Source organism: Vicugna pacos, chromosome 12 (assembly GCF_048564905.1).
Source record: "Vicugna pacos chromosome 12, VicPac4, whole genome shotgun sequence".
NCBI lineage: Eukaryota > Metazoa > Chordata > Mammalia > Artiodactyla > Camelidae > Vicugna > Vicugna pacos.
The window spans coordinates 46,545,002-46,570,525 of record NC_132998.1 but is presented as its reverse complement, the minus strand read 5'-3'; the positions used below and the strand labels follow the sequence as shown (position 1 = coordinate 46,570,525).

General features: G+C 34.7%; 1 protein-coding gene across 2 annotated transcripts in view; it reads right to left on the bottom strand.

Annotated features, from left to right (window-relative positions):
• The window catches only part of PAWR (pro-apoptotic WT1 regulator), a 96,083-nt gene that overhangs the window by 25,841 nt on the left and 44,718 nt on the right, over nt 1-25,524 (bottom strand). For both annotated transcript variants that reach the window (XM_072973349.1, XM_072973350.1), the window contains exon 3: nt 8,631-8,762. In XM_072973349.1, the coding sequence (XP_072829450.1) occupies nt 8,631-8,762 (132 nt within the window). The remainder of the gene's footprint in view (nt 1-8,630; nt 8,763-25,524) is intronic.

Here is a 25,524-nt window from a genome sequence, read left to right as displayed (position 1 = left end):
GCAGGGACCCCTTCCAGACTCTTTTCCCCCTCCAAAACCTCAGCTCAAATAGTATGCAATAAATATATATTGGCAACTTACAGAAATAACTTCCTTAGTAATCTACAATTATAGAAAAAGCACCACTTTGGAATTAACCAGTTGCAGGAAGTAAACCAGGTGACAAGGTACTAAAAGTACCCATGTGTGTGGGCCTGACCCTTTACCAGGATTACCTCTGGAGAAGCCATGCTTTGACAGTTGGTTCAAAGACATTTTAACCCTCCCCTGGGCATCAGCTGTTCTTACAGCAGAGACAGCAACAAAAGCCTAGCAAGAAAACTTTAAAGAGTTCTTATCTGCCTGTTATCTGCCTGTCATTAAAGTGTCAGCCTCTAAAGATGAAGCAGATTAATCTTTGTACTCTGTACACCAAACATGTAAAACAAATCTCCTATTTATAAAAATATGGTATCTCTAAGTGAATAACAACAAAGAAAATACTTCATAAAATCTAGCTTTTAAACTACTTTTGAAACCATAGTAACTAGATTAAAATGTTTAATCACTGGTTATTTAGACAAAGTAGAAAGAAATAAGAAGGTATGTGTATCCAACTCAAAGCACATTTTATTGAATGCAGATAATAATGACTTCATATGGAACGTCCCCCTAAAGTTTCACAAAACAATATTCCAACTAACATTTTATCAAGATTCTTTCATAAAATTCTCTTATCTTATTCTATTATAAAGCTATGGCATAGACCTTAAATGATGTCTATCTAAGTATGCATTAGAAAAAATGATAATAATGCCTTAAGTTCCAAAACAACACCTCTCTCATTTTAATTATAAGTGAAATATTTCAAAACATGACATCAGCTTGAATTATCCAGACCACCTCTTGCTGAAATGGAATAAGCAGAATTTTTAAATAAGAATAGCCTTTGTTGCATTTACCGACTTGTGCGTAACTGATGTATCAATTGTCTTGGTATGAACAACCGGGCAATAAATAACATTTCTGAGGCATTTTCGCCTAACATGGTAAAACTTAATATCATGACAGCAGAATTTTAATAAACACAAAAATGTGAAATGGAGGATGTTTTCAGCAACACTACACTATATTGGCATACTACTTTTAAATACTTTGACCCAACTAGAAATGACTTAAAGTCAGTACAAACAACTTTCCACTAAAGCATACTAATAGGAAGTTGTGTAATATCAATTTTCATCATTTTTCACAGCTTAAAAAAAAACAATAACTAGTCACTTGAAACATATCTCAAATTTTACATATTTTCTATACAGCTAGTTTGGTGCAACTGATGAAATTACAACTCGGGCATATTTGATCAAATCACTCCATGCGCATGTCCAAGATATGTAAACAATTAGAATGTAAGCCTATTTCTATAGAATATTCAACAGTTAAGATTCTAAAGCAGATAGACAACACTTAAGCTTATTTATTTGTCAGATTTGAATATAGCTTTTATTAGATTATACATTTTGTAGCTAAATGTTCTTTCACGGTGATTCCAGTAATCAAACTCCATTGCTTAACATTGGAACGTTCCCTAAATCAAATAAACTATATTAGTATTGGCAGAGATTGTGAGGGATGGTAGCCTGTTCCTCATGTCTATTCAAAACTGACATTTACAGATGGAATTTAAAGTGATCTGTATGCCCTGCCAAAAAGAGGAAAAAGAAATGTTAGATAGAAAAAAACAAAATCAACCCCTATAGTGCAGTGAACAGTCTCTTATAATTTTAAGAAAGAAAATGCTTGCTGTTTCTATATCTATTAATACAAAAGTCTGTACAAATATACACCTTTGATTCATTAACTAGAAGCCTTTATATCTCTGTGGCCTCAAAGATTTCCAAGTAAAGAGTGAAAACTTAATAATGACTGTAACTATTAAAGTTGACAATTCCATTCTAAATGTTAGTGGGGTGGAGGAGAAATACCAGTATCACTGAAACTGCTTATAAACAATACAAATGCTAATAAGACTCTACTGGTCTTAAAAGTTTCAAAGACTATGTAATTAGACCTTCCAATAACCCTAAAGTCTATTATACAACTGATTTAAAATGTACTTTCCTGAAATAATCTTCCTTGCAGTAGGATGGTTTACATTACTAAAGGGAGGAGGAAAGATCTATGTAGAGCTTAGAAAATGTTGGCAAAGCACAGACTGTCTGGTGTAAGTTTAAATAAAACAATCCGCTTCATTTAAGCTTAGAATGGTCAAAAAGGAAATCCCATGAACATTGTCTTTACAGGTGCAATGGCAGATCAGAACTTGTGAAGTATAAACAAATACAAAAGCAGATGTGAAATAAGATCAGACCAATACATGCCCAGGAGAATATAGTAAAATAATACTGAAGTGATTGAAATAAACTAATTATCAACAAAGCTAAAGCCTTCAGTAGAACAATGGCATGATGTATTCACTGGCCCTCAACACCAACCCCTCAGCACTAACCTAAAACACCCATACTGGGGTACAGAATATAGTAAGGTGCACTGGTTAAGATGAATGCAGAACAAACTAACTGCAATGTATAACTGACAAAATAATTTTAAAAATGGAAGTAAGAACTTCATCAAATTAACAAAGATTAAAAAAGCAGAAACTATAGTCAATATTTATAGTAACTATAAATGGAGTATAACCTTTAAAAATTGTGAATCACTAAATTGTAAACCTGTAACATATCTAATATTGTAAAGCAACTATACTTCAATTAAAAAAAAAAAAACAGAAACTGTCATCATTCCCCCTCCTTTCCTGAACTAAATCGATTTAGTCCTAAAGCCGTTACGTGGGGCAGAGCAAGCTGCGAAGGAACACGGTGGCCCAAACCGGGGTATCAGGATACGGAAATGCTACTCGATAAAGAGCTGCCTGGCAGAGAGGAGAGTCCAAGCAAACTGAAGAGAGCGTCCATACAGTAAGTAGGAGGATCTGGCCTGGCCTGAGAAATCAGAGCCTAAGCAGAATGAAGGGGGGTCTCAAAGCAGGAAAGGGAAGTCAGGTATCAGGTCTGAGGCAAGGGACGCTGAGAGTCCCAAGTAGGGTGTGATGGTCATCTTTTCAGGAGGGCAGCCCAGAATGGGAATTTAGAGCCCAAGAAGGGTAAAGAAGGTGTTCCTTCAAAGAGGCAGGCTGGCATGGGGAATTCACAGTCCTCGCAGGGTGTGGAGAGCATCTCTGGAGGGGATGACCAGGGCTGATATGCCAGAGCTCAAATACGATGAAGACAGTATCCACAGAGACTAGCAGCTGGGCCTGGAGGCCAAAACCCAGTCAGATTGATGAGGGGTCCCCATGGAGAAGTAACCCAGCAGGATGTCTCAGTAGGAGCAGGAATAAAGAAAAGAACCTAGGGAAGAGCAGCCTGTCACAGGATGGCAGAAGCTAAGCAGGGTAAGGCGGGGAACCACAGAGGGGTTGATCCAGTGTGGGGTGATCTGGTGTGGGGAGCCACAATTCAGGCAGGGTAAGAAGGGTGTCCTGTAGCCTTACGTGGGATGCCCAGGCCTGAACAAAGTAAGGAGAGTGTTCATGCCCAAGGTAAAGCTAATGTGTGATGTCAGAACCCACTTGTGGTGAGGAGGACTTAAGTGTGGGGAAGGAGTGGCAATGGGAGATAGGTTATGCACAAGGGGAACTAAACAAATAGGAAAACATACTAAGAATAACAGGAAATAGGTTCCTCGATGTCACAAAAGGGGGTTACAAATACTAGATTAAGCCTTATGCTATGAGATTAGAATTGGCCATATCAGTATAAATTAGTTTCAATATCTACATAGATAGACAGATGTAGCTAGCTAGGTAGGCAAGCAGCAGACATATATATATCTGTATATACATCCATTTTGTAGATCTGTACATAGAGAGGGACTGGGAATGGTGACATCTCAATAACATGAAGATACCTACAGCCCAGATCTCGGCTTCAAAGTATCATTCTCTGGTAAAAGGAATCAGGGCTCCTTAGAGAGAAATAGCTGCTTCTAAGACTGGAGTAAGAAAGCTAAAGATGAGGCTGTAATATTTCATTATGCCAGAAAACAAGTATTCCAAGAATGATGGAGGCGCAGTAAAGGACACAAAAGGTTGAAGGGGCCCCCACAGGCCACATCCGGGATAATATGAATATTAAAGTAAATAATGATGGTATCATAGGCAGATTAATGACCCTTAAAGATGTTCACATTCTGATCTCTATAACCTTCAAACATATTAGGTTACACAGCAAAGAAAAACTAAGGCTGCTAATCAATGACCCTAAATAGAGAGATTATACTGGGTTATCTGATAAGCCCACTGTAATCACAAAGGTCACTGAGAGTGGAAGAGAGGGACAGAAGACGGGCAGAAGGAGATAATGGCAAAGAAGAAAGGTCACAATGACACCATGTGAGAAGCACTCAACCCATCGCTGCTGACTCTGAAGAAGGAAGAGGGACAAGGACTACAGGGAGCAGCTAGAAGCTGGGAAAGGCAAGGAAACTAATTCTTCCCTAAAGCCTCCAAAATGGAATGCAGCTCTGATGTTAGCCTTTGATTTCAGTCCTTGATTTTAGCCCATTGAGACTCATGTGGGACTTCCAACTTACAGAAATGCAGAATAGTGTATTTGTGTTGTTCAAAGACACCACATGTGTGGTAATTTGTTATAGTAGCAAGAGCAAACTAATACAGATGCTAACAAGGTATAACTCATCAGATAAAATAGGTAATAGTGTGTCAGTATAGATATACAGATATAAACACATGATAAATGGATAGAGATAAACAGAAAGTCCAATGGGGATTAAGATATCTACATGGTTCAAAGCACTCGTGCACAAAATATTTATTAAGAAGGGGCAGAGAACACTGGCGGACATCACCTTAATCACATGACCAAAGTGATCATCATCAGCAATGAAACAAATTAAGATCATTGATCACCTGACAGGATACACAGTAAGAAAAACAGCACCAATCCTGTGATATTTCTGACAAAGACGTAAAACCTGAATCTAATTATAATTAAGTATTAGATAACCTAAATGGAAGGCCATATCACAAAATAAATGACCTATAATCTTAAGAAATGTTAAGATTAAGAAAGTTAAGGAAAGACTGTGGAACTTTTTCTGACTGAAGAAACTAAAGCTATATGACAGCAACTAAATACAGTGTGATTCTGAACTGGAACCTTTTGCCATAACTTAGGACATGATCGGGACAACAGAAGAAACTTGTTAAGATCTGACTATATTAGATGGTATAAAAATATGTCAACTGTAATTTCCTATTTTTTAAAGTTGTATGGTGGTTATGTAGAAGACCTTGATTGCAGAAAACACACAGTGAAGTTTGAGGATAAGAGGGTATCAGGTTAGCATCTTATTCTTAGACAATTTAAGGGGAAAAAGTTCTCTGTGCACAATACTTGCAACTTTTTAGCACACTTGAGATGGTGTTAAAAGGCACATCAATAAATGATCAAATAAAAGAAAGGAGAAACATAAAATTTGTAATTGCCCTTTCACAAAATGCCATTGATTATATAAACTGATAAACTTTTTTCATAAGTAATTTAGGCAATATGTATTACAAATTTTTTAAATCTTTAAAACAGTTTATGGCTTTTGGCCAAATAAGTTTATTTCTGGTAGAAGTTTAATCTATACAGATGTTAATTCCAGTATTATTCTTAACAGTAAAAAACGTTAACCACTGAAAACTTCTATTAATGAGAAATCTATGGCAACTATCATACACATTAAAAAAGTAAATTCTATACCACTGAATATAATACACAAAGTGCTTTGAATAACATGAAAAAAATATTCATGCTGTAACACCTACAAAGATAATTTTGGCAATGTGATCAAAATTACAGATGCACATTCCTTTTCACCCAGAAATTCTAGTGGTAGGGTTTTATCCTACTTATTTATACACACATATGCAAAATAACATATGTTGAAAGTTTTTTCACCAACATATTGTTTGTAATAGAAAAAATATATATATATAACCCAAATGACCACCAACAGAAATGAGTTAGAAAAATGATACATCTATAAAACAGAATATTTTGCATTTACAAAAAATAATAGAGAAGCGCTTTATGTACTATTGTGGAAGTCTCTCCACAATATTAAATGAAAAGAGCAAGATGCAAAACAGTGCTTAAAATTAGGAACATATACACACACATACGTACAGATATACATACAGATATATTCGTTTATGGACTATCTTTGGAAGGACAGACAAGAAAAGCACTAGTTGCCTCCAAAGAAGGTAATTAGGTAGCTGAGGGAGACTTTTCACCACATAGCTTTCTATGCTTTCTACATTTTTACCATGTGACAGTATGCTTCTTCTTAAATTAACTAAGTCTAAAGTTTAAAATTTAATAAGTAGTTCACAAAAACACAAGAGTAAAGAAAGAGAGCAAACTAGGTAATTTCCTCTTTGTTTTACATTTATATTATTTTTAAAATTTTCCATTGATTAAGTATTATTTAATCAGATAATTAATGTATCACTTTAAAAACTGGCATGATTATCTAGGGAAAACATGGCTAATAATGTGTAAAATTACAGTTAAAAACATAAGAATTTTAACGGCTCATTTCTTATTACTACTACTGCATATTACCTGAAAAATGTCAAACAGAATCATAAATTACTCTAACCTTTCACAAAGCATACTGTTGTGTCAAATTCCTATTCCCATTTCATTCTTCATTTTTAAAAATCTGTTTCATTGAATGGCTCAAGTTCACATAGATAATACTAAGGAAGTCTTTCTTTCTGTCCTATTCAAAAAAGCCTTTAAACAACCAATGATGCCTTTCTTTTCTCCCTTTTTGTTGTTTTTTTAAGTTGGAGTTGTAAATAAAATCAATCCTATACGAGTAACAGAATATATGAGTTTAGATAGTAACTCAAAGAGAAGTCATCTACGTAGACACAGAGTTCCTGTTCCCATTCCAACTTCAGTGTGGCAACCTGGGACCCGTGGGAGAGTCTTCGCCTCACTTTCATCCTAAGCACACAGCCTGGCAAAACAGAAACTTACAACCAAGAGCACCAGTGAGTCACATCCTAATTGCTAATGAAACAAACAAATGAACAAAAATGAGAGCAATGAAGGGTGGATCTAGGAAGAGGTCAGAAAAGCTACAGGAAAGAAGATAAACCAGATGAGGCAGAAAGCTCCTGAGAGCTCAGATCAGCTGAGACTGCTCCATATCCCGGTATGCACCTGGGACTGAGCTAAACACTAGGCTCCCCAGCTTTGCCTGGGTAAGGATTTCATTCAACAGAAGGAAATCAGCCCTCTTTCTAAAAGCTGCTGCCTGATGTTTTGAGTATGCCAGAATTAAGTGACATGAACAAGAACTGAAAACAAGACTCAATTCTTAATCAAAACGCTATATTGCCTCTATCCCAATAAATTAAGCCTATTTCTTCACGTGGAATAGGCATATTCAATTTCAACTTTGCTAGACAAAGGATAGATACAAAGATATTTTAGACTCTGAACAGTCACAGAGGTGCTGAGAAGCACTGCTGGTGAGCCTACACCACGTTATAATAGGGTAGTACTCCTCCTAGCAGTAGCAACTCGACTACAAGGGAGCAGATAAACCCGCATCACTCTACGATTCTTTATGTCAATACATCTGCCTCAAACAGCAGAGAAGAAAGAAGCCTTGCACTCGCATCCAAACCACTTCAGAGCATTTTGCCTCTCACTGCGAAATGTCTTTTATCATAAATTTGCAAATTAATAGACAGGTTTGTATGTCATTTTTTTATCAATAAAATGCGAAGATGTTCGTACTGCTCAGAAACTCTTTTTAAAGTGGCATAATAAAATGCATTTAAAAAGTCAAAGCTGTACCTCTGAAAAGACAACACAGTAGCTGAAGATCTCAAAATGTCGTCAAATTAATTTAAGATTAGATTATATCAAGACCATTCCCAAATGACAATTTATATGGAATGATTTTGCAGAGGGACTTGCTTCAAACTGAGGCATACCAATACCGACAACTTTCAATTTTCAGCACCACAAGAACCCAAGATAACAAACAGCTAATTCAAAACTGACTTAATTTTATTTTTACAAATATTTTATAATTACAAAGAAATATTGATGTTTCTGTTGATTCACAATACTATATATTGTGTTTTATTATTATGCTTAAATATCTGAATTTGTAGGATCTTGTTATTCAACTCTTTATTTGCTGCATAATTCTAGTGTAAATATAAGCCTAGAGCAGAACTGTCCACTCACTTAAACTCACTAATTCTGACTTTTTAAGAGCAAAAAGGTAATTATTTTTCCTGGTTATTTTACAGTTGATACTGTTTAAACCTGCTTAATCAGTCAGTCAGCAAATACTGATCAGGAACTAAGGACCAAGTACTGCTTACATTAAAAAAGTATTTGCATATAAGGAAAGTCAGTGGTTAAATCCAGTGAAAATACTTAAATGGAGTTGATGCAACCAAAATGAAACTGGAAAAAATTATTAACAGTAACTTAAAAATTATCATTAAAACAGCTAGTGACATTTCAGAATTTTTAAACACTCACTTGCAGCAGATAGGAACTGCCTGGATCTAATAAGCTTGCAGCCTCATTCTGCATCGTGTTCTGTTGTGTAATTGCATCTTCTCGTTTCCGCTCTTTCTGCCCAGCTTCGTCATCTTCATATTCATCTAAGCACTGAATGAAAGAAGAGTTTCCATTTTATTTCCATATAATATTAATAAAATGTTTTGACAGTATATGAAGAAACATTTGATAGCATTACAAAGTATTTGTGCATTCAGAAACTAATTTACACAATAAAGGTGTTTCTTTCAACAACAGGTTCATTTAACTCATGTAAACTAAATTATCTGCTTAAAATCCAAACCTCCACATTCACACCCCTGCCAATGTATCTTTTCTCTAGGCTCTAACTACCAGTGACAGGGTTTGCTTAAAGGCAGGGTTCAGTCTAATTTTTTATTACTTAATCAAGTAAATGGGCTGTCCATGGTAAACCAAGTAAATGGACATGTGTGCGGATAACTTACTGAGACAGGCCATTTTCTAGCTTAGTAGTACCTTTATGAGTATTTTCACCTGGGGAGGAAGTCGTCTACAAAGACTGTAGGCCAGCTTATAATTTAAAGGATGGGTTTAATTTCAAAATGCATATATAGGGGAAAAAAGTATTTCTGATGATGAGAAGAGCATATGGAAAAGCTTACAGGAAAGGGTGCTGTTTAAAAAGCTGAATCAATACCTGTGTAATCTATCTCCAAACTTTTTACGTGAAAAGAAAACCCATAAACAGAAACAAAACTCTATCCATTACATCCATTGTGAAGTGGGTCATCTGTTCCTTGCAACTAAACACATTCTTAACCAATACACTATCCTATAAGAGACAAAAATCAGTAGTATCTCTGCAGGCGCTCTATAAACACTAAGACACTGACAGCACAGAATGGCAGAAAAAAACAAGAGGATTTACAACTTGTGCAAAGAGAAAAGAAAGACTGAGGCCGCTATGATAACCAAGAAAGGTCACTGGGGCATGTGTAATAGGAGAACATAGCAGATAAGCAGAACATTCAAAGACACAAGGTCCATGGTTGCAGGTATGGAAGAAAGCATCTATTTGAGTCTTAAGTTAGGATGATGTGGAGAGAAAGTCGGGGGACAGAATGGAAGGAGTGAATTAATGAAACAAGTAGGCTGAGATTCCAGAGAATGTCCAGGGTCCTCTCCTGTAATGCAACTAACTGTGTAGAGGTGTCACCTGGCCCTCATCTCTTCACCCTGGGGGAACTGGGGTTAGGTAACTGGTACAAGAAAAATGATAGTACTGTGGCTTCTGCTATTTCTGTGAGTAACAAACTGTCCTTGACTCTGACCCGGAGACAAGTGTCTTCTGCCAGGATCCATTAAACTATAGCAGGCCAATGCATTAACTTTCAAGCAGGGTAAGATCTCAGAACCTTCACAGTTCTTGACAGAAGTGAGGACTGGAAAGGTACATACTCTGATCACAAAGGAACATAAATAATAAATGGCCTGAGAAGTCTGGACTTTTCACTACGTAACATGGAAAGATGTTATAGTGTTATAATTCTCTGGAATAGAAGTAAAACATGATCAAAACTGATTTGAGGGAAAGAGCCTGTATATAGCAATTCAGAACTCTGATTAACAGGGACAGGGACCAAAAGTGGAGAGACTACTTAAAGAACACAGTAGGCAATTTGATCCTATGAAGAATTATATAACCTAGGAGGAAAACAGAACCAATCAAAATCTAGTAAAGGGTAGCAAACTTTAAGAAATTAGTCCTGATTAGAAAAAGAATCTCTCTTAAGACTGTTAAAAAGACTTTCTCAAACCAATAGAGAGTATCATGTTTTAGGCAAAATATCAACAAAATTCAAAAACAAAGCCAAAATTAAGATAACTGATGACCACTATCAACACAGGTGTTAATATCATGCTGAAAGTGCTATCTAATAAAACTAGGGAAGAAGAATAAGAGATTTCAGCATTAGAAAGGCAAATTTCTCATCATTTCAAATGATACAATTTTGTCAACCTAAAAATATTTCAGAATTATTAGAGTTCTTTAAGATGGTTTTTCATTAAGTATACAAAAATTAGTAACCTCTCAAAGTAACATCAATAGCTAGGTAGCTTATATAATTTTAGTAGTAACCATAAAAAAACTAAAAAACTATAAAACTTTACAGAACTTCAATAAAAATAAACAGATATCAAAAAAAAACTTTACTGAGGGATATAAACTAAAACCTATTCTTAAATTAAGGGAAAAATTAATATTGTTAAGGTATCAATAGCCTATAAATCAATTCATAAGTTGAATTTACTTGGAAAGGAAAGGTGGATCATCTGGATGAGTAAATACCTCCAGAAAAACTGCTTTTTAAGGAAAGTTATGACAGAACACTCACTCTAGTTAACATTAAAGCGTATAAAACCACAATACTGAAAACTGTATGATAAAGATCTTGGAAAAGAGAAAGAAGTAAAGAAATTCTTTAATACACAGTACTGAGACAAGAGGTCAACAAGAGTATGAGATCTGGAAAGAATAAAGAGCGGTCTCATCCAGTCTTCTACTCTGTGCAAACAATCATTCTCTAGCACCTAGACTGCAAAACCCCCTGACCACAGGGTCAAATGTCAATAGCATGAAGCCAAAATTCTTAAGTCAGAGAGTAGTACAGACTCCCTTGCCAGCACATTAAAAGTAAGATAAAGAAAATAAACCGGTGAATGTTTGCTAAATGAATGAATGAGTTACCAAGACGAGACAAGTCAGGAGATGGACTATGGCACCCCAAGTCAAAATTCTGAATGCTCTTTCCTTCACAACACTCTTACCCACTGACCCGAGAACCTATTTATCACACATACTTCACACATACTATCTCTGTGGAGAGTGTGTACATCTTACTTTCCAGGAAGCTTTTGGAACAGGGACTACAGGATGAATCACAATTTCCCTCCAAAGTTCTTCTAGAAACCAGTACGGTTCTTTTAGCAACAAGCATCTTACAAATTCTTTAAGCTTTCTTACTTAACTGGGATAAATACACCTGGAGGAACTATTTGGTCAAAATGGTGAGAAATAAGAAAAGAATGAAAGCAAAAAAGAGCTGAGTTAATGGACAAAGGTGGGTAAAGATATTCTCTATTTCTATTTCTTGCAAAGATTAATAATTCTCTGAGCACAGAGTTGGCTGGTATCCTTAAGGGAGAGAGAGCTGCTATTTAAACAAGTACTAGCAAAAAAGAACCAAAAAAACCCTCTAAATATTTTTTAAAAGATTCTTTCTGAATTATAAGCTTTTTATCTGCAAAAGAAAAATATGAGAAGAAAATAGTTACTGATTTTATATTATACTTACATCAACAATGTGAAACTGAATCTCCTGTCTTTCTCAGATCTCATTTATAGATAAATGTAAACATGTAAGTTATTCTCTCCTTTTAGACAGGATTAGACAGGAAGTTGCATGAGAACTGGGTTAACAATTATTTGAAATTGAAACCAAAAATGGAGATTTTATGAAATAATAAGCATCACTAATTCTCATCAAGCTCTTCCCTTTTCCCAAAGATGCATTTTAGAGTTCTAATATTTTAGCAAATAAAACCTCAGAACAAAAAGAAAATGTATTATTTTCATTGCTAATTACAACATACCAATGTTGAAAAAAAAAGAAGCTATTTTTACATGCTATAAAAATTATTCAGATTTTTGCTACAGATCTGACAAAGTAACCAAATTTTAAAAAAGAAACTGGGTGGGTGTTTCTTTTTTTTTTTTTTTTAGGTACTATTAGTTAGGACTTTAAAAAGCTGTACTTCATAGGAACACAACAGAAAGTTCAGAAATAGATCCAAATACAAAGACAAATTGTGTTTACAGTACAAGTGGAAACTCACACCGGGGGAAAGGATGGTCTTTTTTTAAATATGTAGTTTGGGGATAACTGAGTACCTATATTTAAAAAAATATATGACACTGGATTTATTCACATACCCAGATAAATTTCAGTGCATCATTAAAAAATGGGCAAAAATTGGAAGACACTCCACCAAAGAAACTACAGGGATGGCAAATAAACACATGAAAAAAGGCTCGTATCATTAGTTATGAGGGGAATGCAAGTGAAAACAATGGGCTACACACCTACTTGAATAATAAAATTAAAGACTGACTAAAATTAAAGGGTTAATGAGGATTTGAAACAACTGAGCATCTCGTATATTGCGAATAGGAACTAACAGTGGTACGGTCACATGGGGAAAAGTTTGGCAGTTCTTATAAATTTAAATATACACTTACCATATGACCCAGCAATTCTACTCCCAGTTATTTACCAAGAGAAATAAAAACATATTCACTTAAAACTTCTATAAAAACTTGCAAAAAAATCAGTTTTCATAATAGCCCAAAACTGGAAGTAAGTCCAAATGTACATCAACTGGTGAACAGATAACCAAAGAGTAGTGCAGCCATGTAGTGGAATACTACTCAGTCACAAAATGAATGAATCTCAGAAACATTATGCTAAGTGGAGGACACCAGAAATGAAGACTATATAGTGTATGATTCTGTTTATATAAAATTCTAGAGAAAGCAAAATCAGTGACGGAGAGCAGATCAGTGGTTGTCAGGAGCTGTACCTGAGGGGAGGGGCCGGACCAGAAAGGGAGCAGGAGTGATGAAATGTTCTATATCCGGATTCTCATGGTGGTCTACCCAGTTGTGTACATTTGTCAAAATTCATCAAGTCACACTCTTAAAACAGTAGCACGTTATTATACGTAAAAGATACCTTAATAAATGATTTACAAAAAAATAAATATCATGGAGGTACTGAATAAATATAATGAGTATAAAAACAAGACTGAACCTAAACCTGATTAAGAGTCTAGATCCAACTGCCAATGATAGGAAACAGAGAGGGCAGAAAAACATTAGCCAACACGATGGAGATACAATCGTGAAAAACCAGACTGTGGGAACTCCAAGCAGGTGCTGGAAAACTGTAAAGGACTAAGGAGCAAATATTGTCATCTGGGGTTCGTAAGGTCTGTTGCTTTTTTTTTAAATACTTCAAAAATGTAAAAACCATTTTTAGCTCTTTATTATACAGAAACAAGACCCCTGCTATAACTATAAAATACAAATGGCCAGTTCTACAACTAATAAATTGTAAGAAGGGAAGAGAGAGTGTAAAGGAGAAGAGACCCACACATTTGAAACTCCAAGGATATAGGAACAGATACCAATATACTGATCTCACTGGCATCCTTATCCAAAGAAATTATTTTTTAAATTATCATTTAGGAGACAGTTTGAACAATGAATATATGATAAAATCTGAAATTAAGTCTAAGGAGTTTCATGAGATTAAGGTTTGACTGTGATATTGTTCCTTTGTTTGAAAAAGATTCTTTAATCTTTAGAGATATATACTGAAATATTTAAGAATAAAATACGTCATCTGAGATTTGCTTGAAAATAACAGAGATAGAATGGGTAGTGCGTGGTGGTATAGGTTAAGACGCAACCGGTCAGGAGCTGATCCCTGCTGAAGCTGAAGGATGTGGACATAGGACAGAGGTGACTTCATTACACAATCCTCCTTACTTTTGTGTGTGACTGAAATTTCCATAATAAAGTTTTTTTTAATAGCAATAAAATTTAACTGCACATTGACTAAATAACTAGAACTTCATAAGTATCTTTCCTATGTAGCACAACATTTCTGCCTCTAGAGAATGAAACGATGGAATATTACTTGAAAACTGTTTTCAAAAAATGGAAAATGTCTGCAATTTGATGTAGAGTGGAAAAAAACTATGACTAACAAAGAAAAATAAACATTATCTCTAGATTTTCTTTTTTAAATGTTATAATTGTCTATAAATTATATGTTAGATTAAAAATTACAAGACAAGAACTAAAATTTTAGAATCAGAGAGACCTAGATTCAAATCCCAGGTTGGTCACTTAAAGTAGTAACAGCATCTGCTAGTAACTGAGTATTTTCTAGGTGGGTAGAGCATGGTTAAGCATTAACACCTAGTATTTCAAATACAGGTAATTTTCACAAAAACCTTAGGAGGTGTGTACTATTTTACATAAGAGGAGTGTGAGGATTAGAATTAAGTAACTGGCCTAAGGACACGAAGTTGTTGAGGAACACTGTCAGAACTCCAACCCAAGCAGTCTAACTACAAACCCAAAACTCCATTTTCTAAGGACCAGGTGTAACCTATTTATCAGTCACAAAATCCACTTAGTGCTTTGCAACCCAAAGTTTTTATGAAGAAAAAGAGAAGGAACAGAACAGAGAGTATCAGTGAGTACTTGTCTGTGAAACTTTGGTTTCAGATTATCTGTGAGTGTCCTGGGTCACTTTGCAGAACACAGAATTACTCAAAGTTACAGGAAAAAAGAGTGGCTATGAGTTGACTACTATTGTAGCTGGATGATAGATATATAAAGGTGCATTTACTTTGTGTATAATGGCATTTTTATCTTTTTTTTCCATTTTAAATTGACTTCTAGGAATTCCACCAGGTCTCATGTCCATGTTTATTTCAGTCACTGACAGCAGACCAAACCTCCCCAGGTCTCACTCATTACTGTACAAACTCTTATTTCCATATTGCTCTGTATGTTCCCTAATCTGATCCAACCCTGAGTCCCTACTCTCCCTTCCATTCCTTTGTGCCCTCTGGAATTCTTGCTGATTAACATTTTGTTCTCCTCAGCTGCAGAATGAAACCTAGCTGGCTCCTTGAAAAAGCCCTTTACCCTGTAGCTCACTCAACTGGGAGTTATTTGTTTTTGAAGTTCTTTCATGCCTTCAGGCCTAGTGGGAGGATTATTCTTCTCTGACTATCTCTCTGGAGCAAGTATCTCCACTGGCCACAATGCTCTAGGCCAATGATTCTCATTCAGTCAATACCATTCCCTACAAGGCGTGGAATTTAGTGGAGGCATTTTTTGGTCATATTGATGACTAAGAAATACTACTTGTTTATGGATGAGAAGCATGGAATGGATATTTTGCATCTGAAAAATTAGCCCCTCTAAGAAAGAAATGACCCACATCCCATTCAAATACAGAATGTAATACTGAACAGTCATGCAGATGAAAAATCTATTTATAACTATTCGAGCCTAAAAACATTTTACAGGGGAATGGGGAGATGAAGGTTCCAGGGTTTTAAAATATGTATTGATTTTTTTACACAAAATGTTATGATAAATCACAGAGAAAAAAATGTGACAATGAGTGTGTATATGTCCATGAATGACTAAAAAATTGTGCTGAACACTGGAATCTGACACAACACTGTAAAATGATTATGAATCAATAAAAAATGTAAATAAATAAATAAATAAATAAATAAATAAATAAATAAATAAATAAATAAAATATGTATTGATTTTTCCAGGAAGACAACTACCTTTTAAATCCAGGGAATATAATACGTTGTTTGTTAGTAATCTTATTTTTAAAAAGTTGCTCAACATTTTGGAAAATGTCACTAACAGCAAAACTATTCATGGTATTTGACTTACTAATAAAGCACACTTTTATCAGTCCAAAAAATGTTCTTTAATATATCAAACATTTAGTAAGTTCATAGACTGAAATAGCTAAAAAGGATCCATTTCATGGTAGCTTTTCCCTATCAATTTTATAAAGCAGAATTCCACAAAATTCAGGAATCCAAAAAAGCAACCAACATACCATTTGCCTACTTTAAACACAATTTTTATTAAAATATTTTAAAATGCTTTTAATATACGGAGAAGAGCATATTCCATGGGGCTTTTTACTTATGTTAATAAGAATTCTTGGACACTAGGGGTATACCTAAGCACAATAGACAATCATCACAACTATTATTTACCTCAAACTATGCACACTGAACCAAACAAGAAAATACAACTTTAAAAAAATATTTCAAATACATTAAAAACTGTTAAAATTAATTTAGAAAAACAAATGCTTAAGATAAGTTTTGACACTTTTATAATCTGACAGAATAAACTGTGTAGTATGCTATCTAATTCTTGGAAGAGCTCACTAGAGATTGCTTCACATTCCTTTCTCTTTTTTCACATTTGTTCTCTTAAGTGAAGGGTCTTACAAATGATAATTCATTCATCTTCAAACACCATTGACACTAGTTCACAAAAACCATTAAAAAATACTAGTTCCCTTAATTTTCAGAATTCCTCCCAAAAAATGTACTATCACGTTCTTCTTTCCAAATGCCTCAGCCTATGTAATCTATGCACATCTGATCTTAATATAAAGAATCCACACAAATTCCTTAGGTGTTTCAGTTTTCCAATAATTTTTTTAAAGTATAATTACTTCTCTATAAAACTCTAACACTAGGGAATAATGCAACACTTTCTTCATATAAATCAGAATGAGGAATAGAATTATAACAGAATAAAATGAAACTTCAAAAGCCAAGTAAGTTTAATTGTATTGATGTACAATAAGTCATATAAATGTGGCTCTAGAAGTATGCTGATTTCCCTTCCCATTTAAAAGAAAATCAATTAAGCAATCTTAGCAAAGCTTTAAGGGAAAAGAAAAAATTATATATAGCTCTATGAAAAGGAAAGAAGTCTGTATTTGGGATCACACACTTACAAACCATGAAAGGGTAAGTGCCTGTGCTCTCCAAAATGCAAGTTATTCTGTCCAGGAAAGGTATTAGGGGAGTTAAGATAGATTCTACTCGTGTTCTTCAGAGAGACCATGCCAATCCTATCAGTGCTGCTGCTTCCTTATCTGCTTCCCTCTCTGGTAATACCCTTTTTCATCCTCCATTAGTCCTTTATCTAGCATATACCACTCTGTCATCACTCACCCTCTGCCTAGCTTTTCCTTACCTTCCCTCTCTGCTCCCAAGCCAAGAGGTTTATTTAAAATGGTTAAACAAAAGAAACTTTCCAATGTAACAAAAACTGAAGTAAGATCAAATTAATAAGAATCCCTATGTGAAAAGAACTGAGCAAAATAAATGGCTGCTCTCTTCTCATCAGGTAGCTAAAAAGCCACATAGATGTATATAATACAATGATTGAAAATTGCTACACCTACACACACAGTCCTAAGCTAGAAAGTTTGGGGACTAAACGGAATGACTTAAAATGTATGAATTTCTAAGACTAATTATTAAATACCCTGATTAACTTTGTAAATTAGCAATCAGTTTCATTGATCTTACTGAATTAGTTATGCTTTCTAACTTGGTAACATACTTGATTTTATGCATTTAAAAGCTGAGTTTGCACCAAGGGTAGCATTTCACACAAAAAAGAAAACTGATTTGTAAAGAATCCGAACATGTAACTCTCCAAAAACCAGGAAACGAAAGCAGAATTTCATTCTTCCACAATTTTAAAGTACCTTCCCTGCCATTAAAATTCTACACCAATACTATCAGATATGACTCAGCCACGGATGATCCAACCACACTACCCTGTGCTGGGATCCCATCAGATCTCAGGGGGTAGTAGTGTCAAGTTCTCTGAACAGCAATATTCATGATTAGAGAAGCAGCATTCTCACTTTCAGCAAACTCAATAAATAATAATAACTTAAAAACTATAGTTGGGTACTTTTTATTTAAACAGAAGATGATATTTTTCCTAACTGCTAAATTAACGTACATTACAGGAAAAATTTTAAAGTAGAGAAAAGAAGAAATTTAAAATCACCCTTTATCTTAAAATAAAATAAACCAAACTGTCATCAGTTTGGTACAAATTATTGTAGTAGAACTTCTTCCTTTTAAAATCCAGATTAATTGCAGGCATCTTATTCTGAGATCTACTTAGCTCATCTCTTCATTTTCAACAAAAATATTAGCAGCTGCACGGTATTATTATGAATTATGAATACAGCATGATTTGTTTGACCAGCTCTATGTTGTGGGACATACAGGCTAAACTGCCTTTCAAATAAATTTTTGTGCCTACTTCTAATTTTTGCAGTTCTTTAAACATGCTGCCAATTTTTCCTTCAAGAAAGTTAAGGTGGTCTCATCCTTACTGTTATTTTTTTAAACTCTCTCCAAACATATTAGACAAATAATGGTTTCACTGAACTCTAGTTAGCAGGATGAGTGTGTTCTCTTTTCATTGGCAATATGTATTACTTTATGTCTCTTCACTTTCTTCACCGATATCTTCTCTCGATTTTAATACTGGTTTATTCATTTTCTTAGTATTTCCAAAAGCTCTTCATATAATAAGATAGTAATCTTTATCTGGCATACATTGTCAATTTTTTTCTAGCACACTTTTCAATTCTGTTTAATTTTGTTTTCCTTTTGAAATTTTCTTCCTGTGGTTTTATGTTAATAAAATGTTTTCCCACTTTAAGATCTAATTAACATACATATTTTCTAATTTTACCATTTCATTTTTAAACTTTGTTAACTCAGGTTTAATTTCTTGTATAGTGAGTGAGTTTGGAATCTAATGATTTTTTTTTTAAATGAAAAGCAATTGTTCTAGGCACAGACATGGAATAACCCAGAACCGCAACACCGGCAGTAGGTTGAATGAGCAATGTTCTGGGAGGAGTTCAGCATCCCCTCTAGGTTTCATACCTAGGAGCTCTGAGCAACTCCTATCTCCTCACCACCAATTCAAAACTGCTATCTTTATTATATATTTTTACACATGGCTATGGTTTAGCTTTCTATTCTGTTCCATTGATCTACCTATGTTAAAAGCCAAATCATATTAGTTTCATCATTAAAAGTTAATACTATCTGGTAGTATCTAGCCATTTCCTTCATTATTATTCATTTTTAAAATTCTCTTGACCACTACCAGAAAACATATTCTCCTGGTAGAATAATTACTTAAATACATTTGAATTAATGCATTTGGAGAAAACTACTGATAATATTAATTAGCTGTGTGATCTTGTAAAATGGGAACAGCAGTACCCACATATTAGGGTTGTGCAGTGAGTCAGAGCTAAGAAAATGCAAGTAGATATGCATCGTGGACAGACACGGCAAACAAGTGGAATCTGACTGCACTGGAAAGAGCCAAAAGCAGTGAAGTAGCAGTAACAAGATGACTCCTAGTTCATGGTATCATTCTTGCACGTAGATAATTTAAAAAGAGGAGAAATGATGAGGAGTTTGGTGTTGAGCATTTGAAATATTTGTGGGATATACAAGAGGAAGGGAACGACCAAGGTAGAGATCAAAGGCTAAAATAAACCTTTTCTACTAAAACTGCAGGGGAAGCTCTCAAGATGGCTCAAAATGCAGATAAACTGGATGATAACAGGCAAAAATTGAGAGTGCTCTGAGAGAGGGTTCTCTAGTTTCTCTGAGCAGTAACTGTGTAACCTCTGCTGACAAACATGGGTAAAGGTTTAGGATAAGGTAGTGGGTATAGATGGATTAAAAATTTTAAAAAGCTATTTGTAGAAAATACAAAAGTGAGTGAAATAAAAATACAAAAAGGATTTCCAGACAAGCTGAGGATCTAGCTTAAAAGGAAAACCTTAAGACTTCAAAGTGGTGCCAATCCGTAATATCAGCTGTTACTAATTTAAAGCTTATTACTGCTATGAGTCCAATTCTACCACAGAAACTTATTCATAAATATTTTCAGCAAGTTGTCTAATTATTTTTTGAATGAGTAAGGAGGAGGGTATCCCCATATTCCTTAACTGTTCAAACAGGTAACTCATTAATTGTGCAATTATCCTTGAATATAACAACTTTTGTTATTATCATTTTCCATCAACATCTGGCTTTCCCCCACTGGATTTTTTTTTTCTTTTAAGTTACTGAACTTAGTAAGAAAGATTCCAGGATCATATAAATTTTAGGTGAAAATTCTTCCCACAGTTTTATATTAAACACTTTTTTTATTATCTACAACTCAGGTCTCAACCTATTTATACTTGTTTTAATGCTTAGCAATTGAGAGTACTGGGCTTGGGTATTTATAACATAAAAATTCCTCAACATGAGTCACACAAGCAATGCTAGGGAAACAAACTAGCCACCAGTGTAGGGAAAAAGACTATCCTCAGAAGGAACTACCAAAGGAGACAAATATGTAAAATATATTCTTTCTTAAATGTATCAATGATAGCTTTTAAATAAGAATAGTGCTGAAGTTGGAAAAATAAACACACTTTTGTGTGTGTGTGTGTGTGTGATATATATTTTGAAGTATAGTCAGTTTACAATGTGTCAATTTCTGGTGTACAGCATAATGCTTCAGTCATACATGAACATACATACATTTGTTTTCATATTCTTTTTCATAAGTTACTACAAGATATTGAATATAGTTCCCTGTGCTATTCTGTAAGAACTTGTTGTTTATTTATTTTATATAAGTAGTTAGTATCTGCAAATCTCGAACTCCCAATTTATCCCTTTCCACCTCCTTCCCCGCCTGGTAACCATAAGTTTGTTTTCTATGTCTGTGAGTCTATTTCTGTTTTATAAGTAAGTTTGCCTTTTTGTTTGTTTGTTTGTTTTTTAGATTCCACATATATGGTATTTTTCTTTCTCTTTCTGGCTTACTTCACTTAGAATGATGATCTCCAGGTCCATCCATGTTGCTTGTTGCTGCAAATGGCATTATTTTATTGTTTTTTATGGCTGAGTAGTATTCCATTGTATAAATATACCATAACTTTTTTATCCAGTCATCTGTTGATGGACATTTAGGTTGTTTCCATATCTTGGCTATAAACATCACACTTTAAGCTCAGTAGCCCACAAATTATTGCTTATACTCCTAGAGAAGAAATGAATAATCAAAGGAAACAAATAACCTAATATAGCTATATTTGGCTTTCAACTATTATCAGATTTAAACAATCTAATACTCACTGCCTTTCTTCAGCTACACCCAATGACTCAATCTAATCCTATGTTAATTCTTGAACTTCTTAAGATGTTTGGGCAACATACTTATCTGCTCTATGCTTCAGTTTTTTCTTTCCATCTGTAAATAGGGATAACATCAATAATTATGTCCCATAAAATTGTAAAGATTAAAGGAAATAACATATGCAAAAAGCTAAGAACAGTGATGCAAAAAGCAACTTAGTAAATGTTTTAACATTATTGTAACTCCCATCAAAGAACACTCAGATGTGCATGCTAATAATAATAGCAATAGCTAACTTTTACTGGACATTAACGATGCACTAGGCATTATTCTAATACTTTATTAGGATTATATCATTGAATCCTCACAGTTAGGTACTAGTATAGATTTCTTTGGTCAATGCTGTTTCCACTGGAATCACTTTCTCCTTACTTCTCCACGCTAATTCAGACAAGTATCCAATTCTCTCACGTAGTAGACACTTTCCATTTATTGAATATTTATTGACCAAAACCTTGTCTGATTATTTCAAATGTAAAAACAGATTATGAACTTTCCATTTTTAATTAGTTTTAGTTCTTCATTACGTACTGTATAGCATTGTTCCTTTCTTTCATGTTGCAAATCCTATCTACTTACTTAGGTTTTAAGGTTTCCAAAGGCAGAGACCTCATCCAGTATTGGTTCTGGATCCTTAGGTCTCTTGTCAGTAATATCTACATAATGGGACCTTAAGTACAAATGCAAATTCTCTAATTTAATATTTCCTAAGACTGTCCTATAAAATTTTTAAGCCATTTTAACAGCAAATTTATTCACTTTTATTCAAAAACATTCCTTCTGCTTAAAAATAGTTTGAAAAATTCTCCTGTACACAGAAATAACTTCTGTTAACTACTTCCCATTTTATCACAGTCAATTTCATTATAGATTCTAATGAGAAACACAGGATTTTCAAGAACTCTCATACACAGTATGCTTAAAGAAACACTATATAAATGCAGTAAAGCCCTGTTTCTTCAGCACCGAACCAGCAAAACTTCCCTATCTCACATAATGAACATGGATCACTCTCAGTCTCAAATTCCTCCTCCCAAAGAATGAAAAGCAGTGATTAATAATTTAGAGGGTCTGAAATGAAGTCTAAAAGCATTATAGCCAGAAGCCCTTTTGAAACTTTTAAAATAAGTTATCTTACTCGTTCTTGTGGGAATGTTTATTTATAAACACACTCAGAATTTCCTACAGTCAAATCACCTATTGAGATTCTGGGAAGGGAGAGATAAGATTATAAAACAGAAGGCAATCACCCACATGTTGAGATCTCTCCAACGCAATATGCTTTTTCCAAGAATTCAGAAATATTTGGATAAACACACTGACAGAATAATTTGTATACATACTTGAACAAAAGGAATGATAGCACCGAATCCTTTGGAACTGAGCAATTATCCTGGAATCTCTTTCATGCTTAGAGAAACAAAACCACCAAACAGCTTCTCTGTCTCCTCTGCCAGAATTTTCAATAATGAGTATCACCAATGGTCAGTACTAATAAAAAGAAATTGCTAACAAGGGAAGATTATAAGAAAAGGGATCCTAGAGAAGAAGAGGTGGAGAGCCATAGTTTTGCTAAGGTGTCCACGTGCACAGCATAAAGCTCCGTAGAGGTCCTACAGGGGACCTCCCCTTTTGGTCTTGTGCGTGTAAAGTTTATTCATCTCAGTCCTCTTTTGCCCTTAGAAACATCTGTCCAGCCCCTCTCAAGAAGCTTTACATTCCTGTTTAACTTTCCTTGTCCTCTGTGTACCTCCTTCCCTCCTCCATAGAGTCAATCTGAAAGTAATTTAATTTAAACTTATGAAATAAATCATTCATACTAATATATATTTTCAGTTTTAAGAACAGTTCCTCTCACAAAAAAATAAAAAGTTTTGTCTATATGAATCAAAATAAAATTGATCCTGAATATAAGCTAGCACTTAGCACAGAGGCTGGCACACTACAGGCACCTGAACAGAAAATTAATGAACAACTTAACAGGTAAATTAATTCATCTACTGGAGTTTAGCATGCTCCCCATACATCAAGGATCTTTCCTTAGCACTCCCTTCATCCTAAATCTTCCATGTCTCACCCATCCCTTGGCCCCAGGACTCAAGGACTCAGTCCTATTTGCTGTACCTCCTTCCCTTATCCAGGCCTGCAATCATAAAGTAATCCAAGGAAGCAATCCAACCTGTATGACCGAGAGATTCTGTCTTCCCAAGCTCTTTAATACTTTGGATACCCACATCTCGGGCACGAAGAGAAAGGAACTAGGAGAGAACTGATTAGCTGGGAGTACAGGGGTACAGCTTAAAGAAACTCAATCCTGGAATGGTTTGATAAATAGGGATCTTGGATGAGTGCTTATGAGTATATGTGTATACGCATCTAAGAGTCTGAAGTTAGGGGGAAAAACTAAATTGTACCGGCAATGACTAGATAAAGGAAGTAAAGAGAGAAAAAAACATTTAATCTCAATTTTGTCTAATTACCAATATAACACCCATCATTAAACAATGGGTTAATTTTAGTTTAACTTTCATTAAATAACATTAAGCTCTATTTATGCCCTTAATTAATTCTCAGCTTCTATTGATTATACAGAGGTAGTTAACGAATATTTAAAACATTTACAGAGAGAACACAACTCATGTTAACTCAAATACAATAGCAACACTAAAACTATACAGCAACTATCCACCAGACAGTGTTCCAAGTACTTTTCAGAGCATAACTCTTTTAACCCACACAACTCTATGAAATAGGCACTATTATTATCTGTATTTTACAAATTGGGAGCAGGTAAGCACAAGCTAACAAGTGATGGAGCCGTGATTTAGAAGCAGGCAGTCTGGCTGCAGGGCCTACGCACTTAACCACTAGGCCGTATTTACTATTCTGTGGTGCCTAGGTCTGAAATACAGCAGACATTTTATACAATGTTTATCAGAAGGATTAAGAAAGTCTAATGATTTACCAACGGACACTGCATAACAACTCCTTTCCCAGCATTTTAAGAAATCATAAATATTTACAGATTATCTGAGATACTTACTACAAGGGAGAATTTGGGGTGGGGAGTGGATAAAAGGAAAAAATATATTTCATTGAATTTAAGGATGTCATTGATTGAACATACACCATTATTTTGTGTGTCCTGAGGAAAAAAAAAATGTGCCAAACTATAACATGCCATTATTTTAAAACATATCCTTAAATAAAGAGTGGAGCAAAGTATAACTAATCAATGAACTACACTTATTACTTATCAAGGGCACTTCCAATATATGGTTGCTTAACAGATGAGGCCATGTAAAAGAAAATTAGCATTTCTTGAAATCTGCTTTATCATCCTGGGAACCTACATATTTGGAAGAAATTAAAAATCTGAGTGTAAGTTCTGGTTGTAGAGAATGTCAAGGTAATATGAAAAATTGGTGAGGGCATGTGTACTAGTTTGTTGGGGCTGCCACAATAAAACACCACAGACTGGGTAGCTTAAACAACAGTTTATTTTCTCATAATTCTGGAGGATCCAAGTGCAAGATCAAGGTATCAGCAGGTCTGGTTTCTACTGAGGCCTCTCTCCCTGTCCTGCAGATGCTGCCTTCTCACTGTGCCCTTATATGGCCTTTTCTCTGCACGTGCATCCCTGAGGTCTCTCCCTCTTCTGCTAAGGACGCCTCACTCTTACAATCCATTTAACCTTAAATATTTCCTTACAGGTCCTATCTCCAAATACAGTTGTATTGGGCGTTAGAGCTTCAACGTATGAATTTGGGAGAGGTGTACAAAATTCAGTAGATAACAACATATAATAGCTGATCCTAGTGAAACCCATTCCTGCAATACAAAACATCATATCTGTTATAGCAAGCTATTATTGAGCTAGCAGTATTCAATAGAAGTCATTTCTACACTAGGATTAACAACTCAAAAAAGAAAAAAACAGAA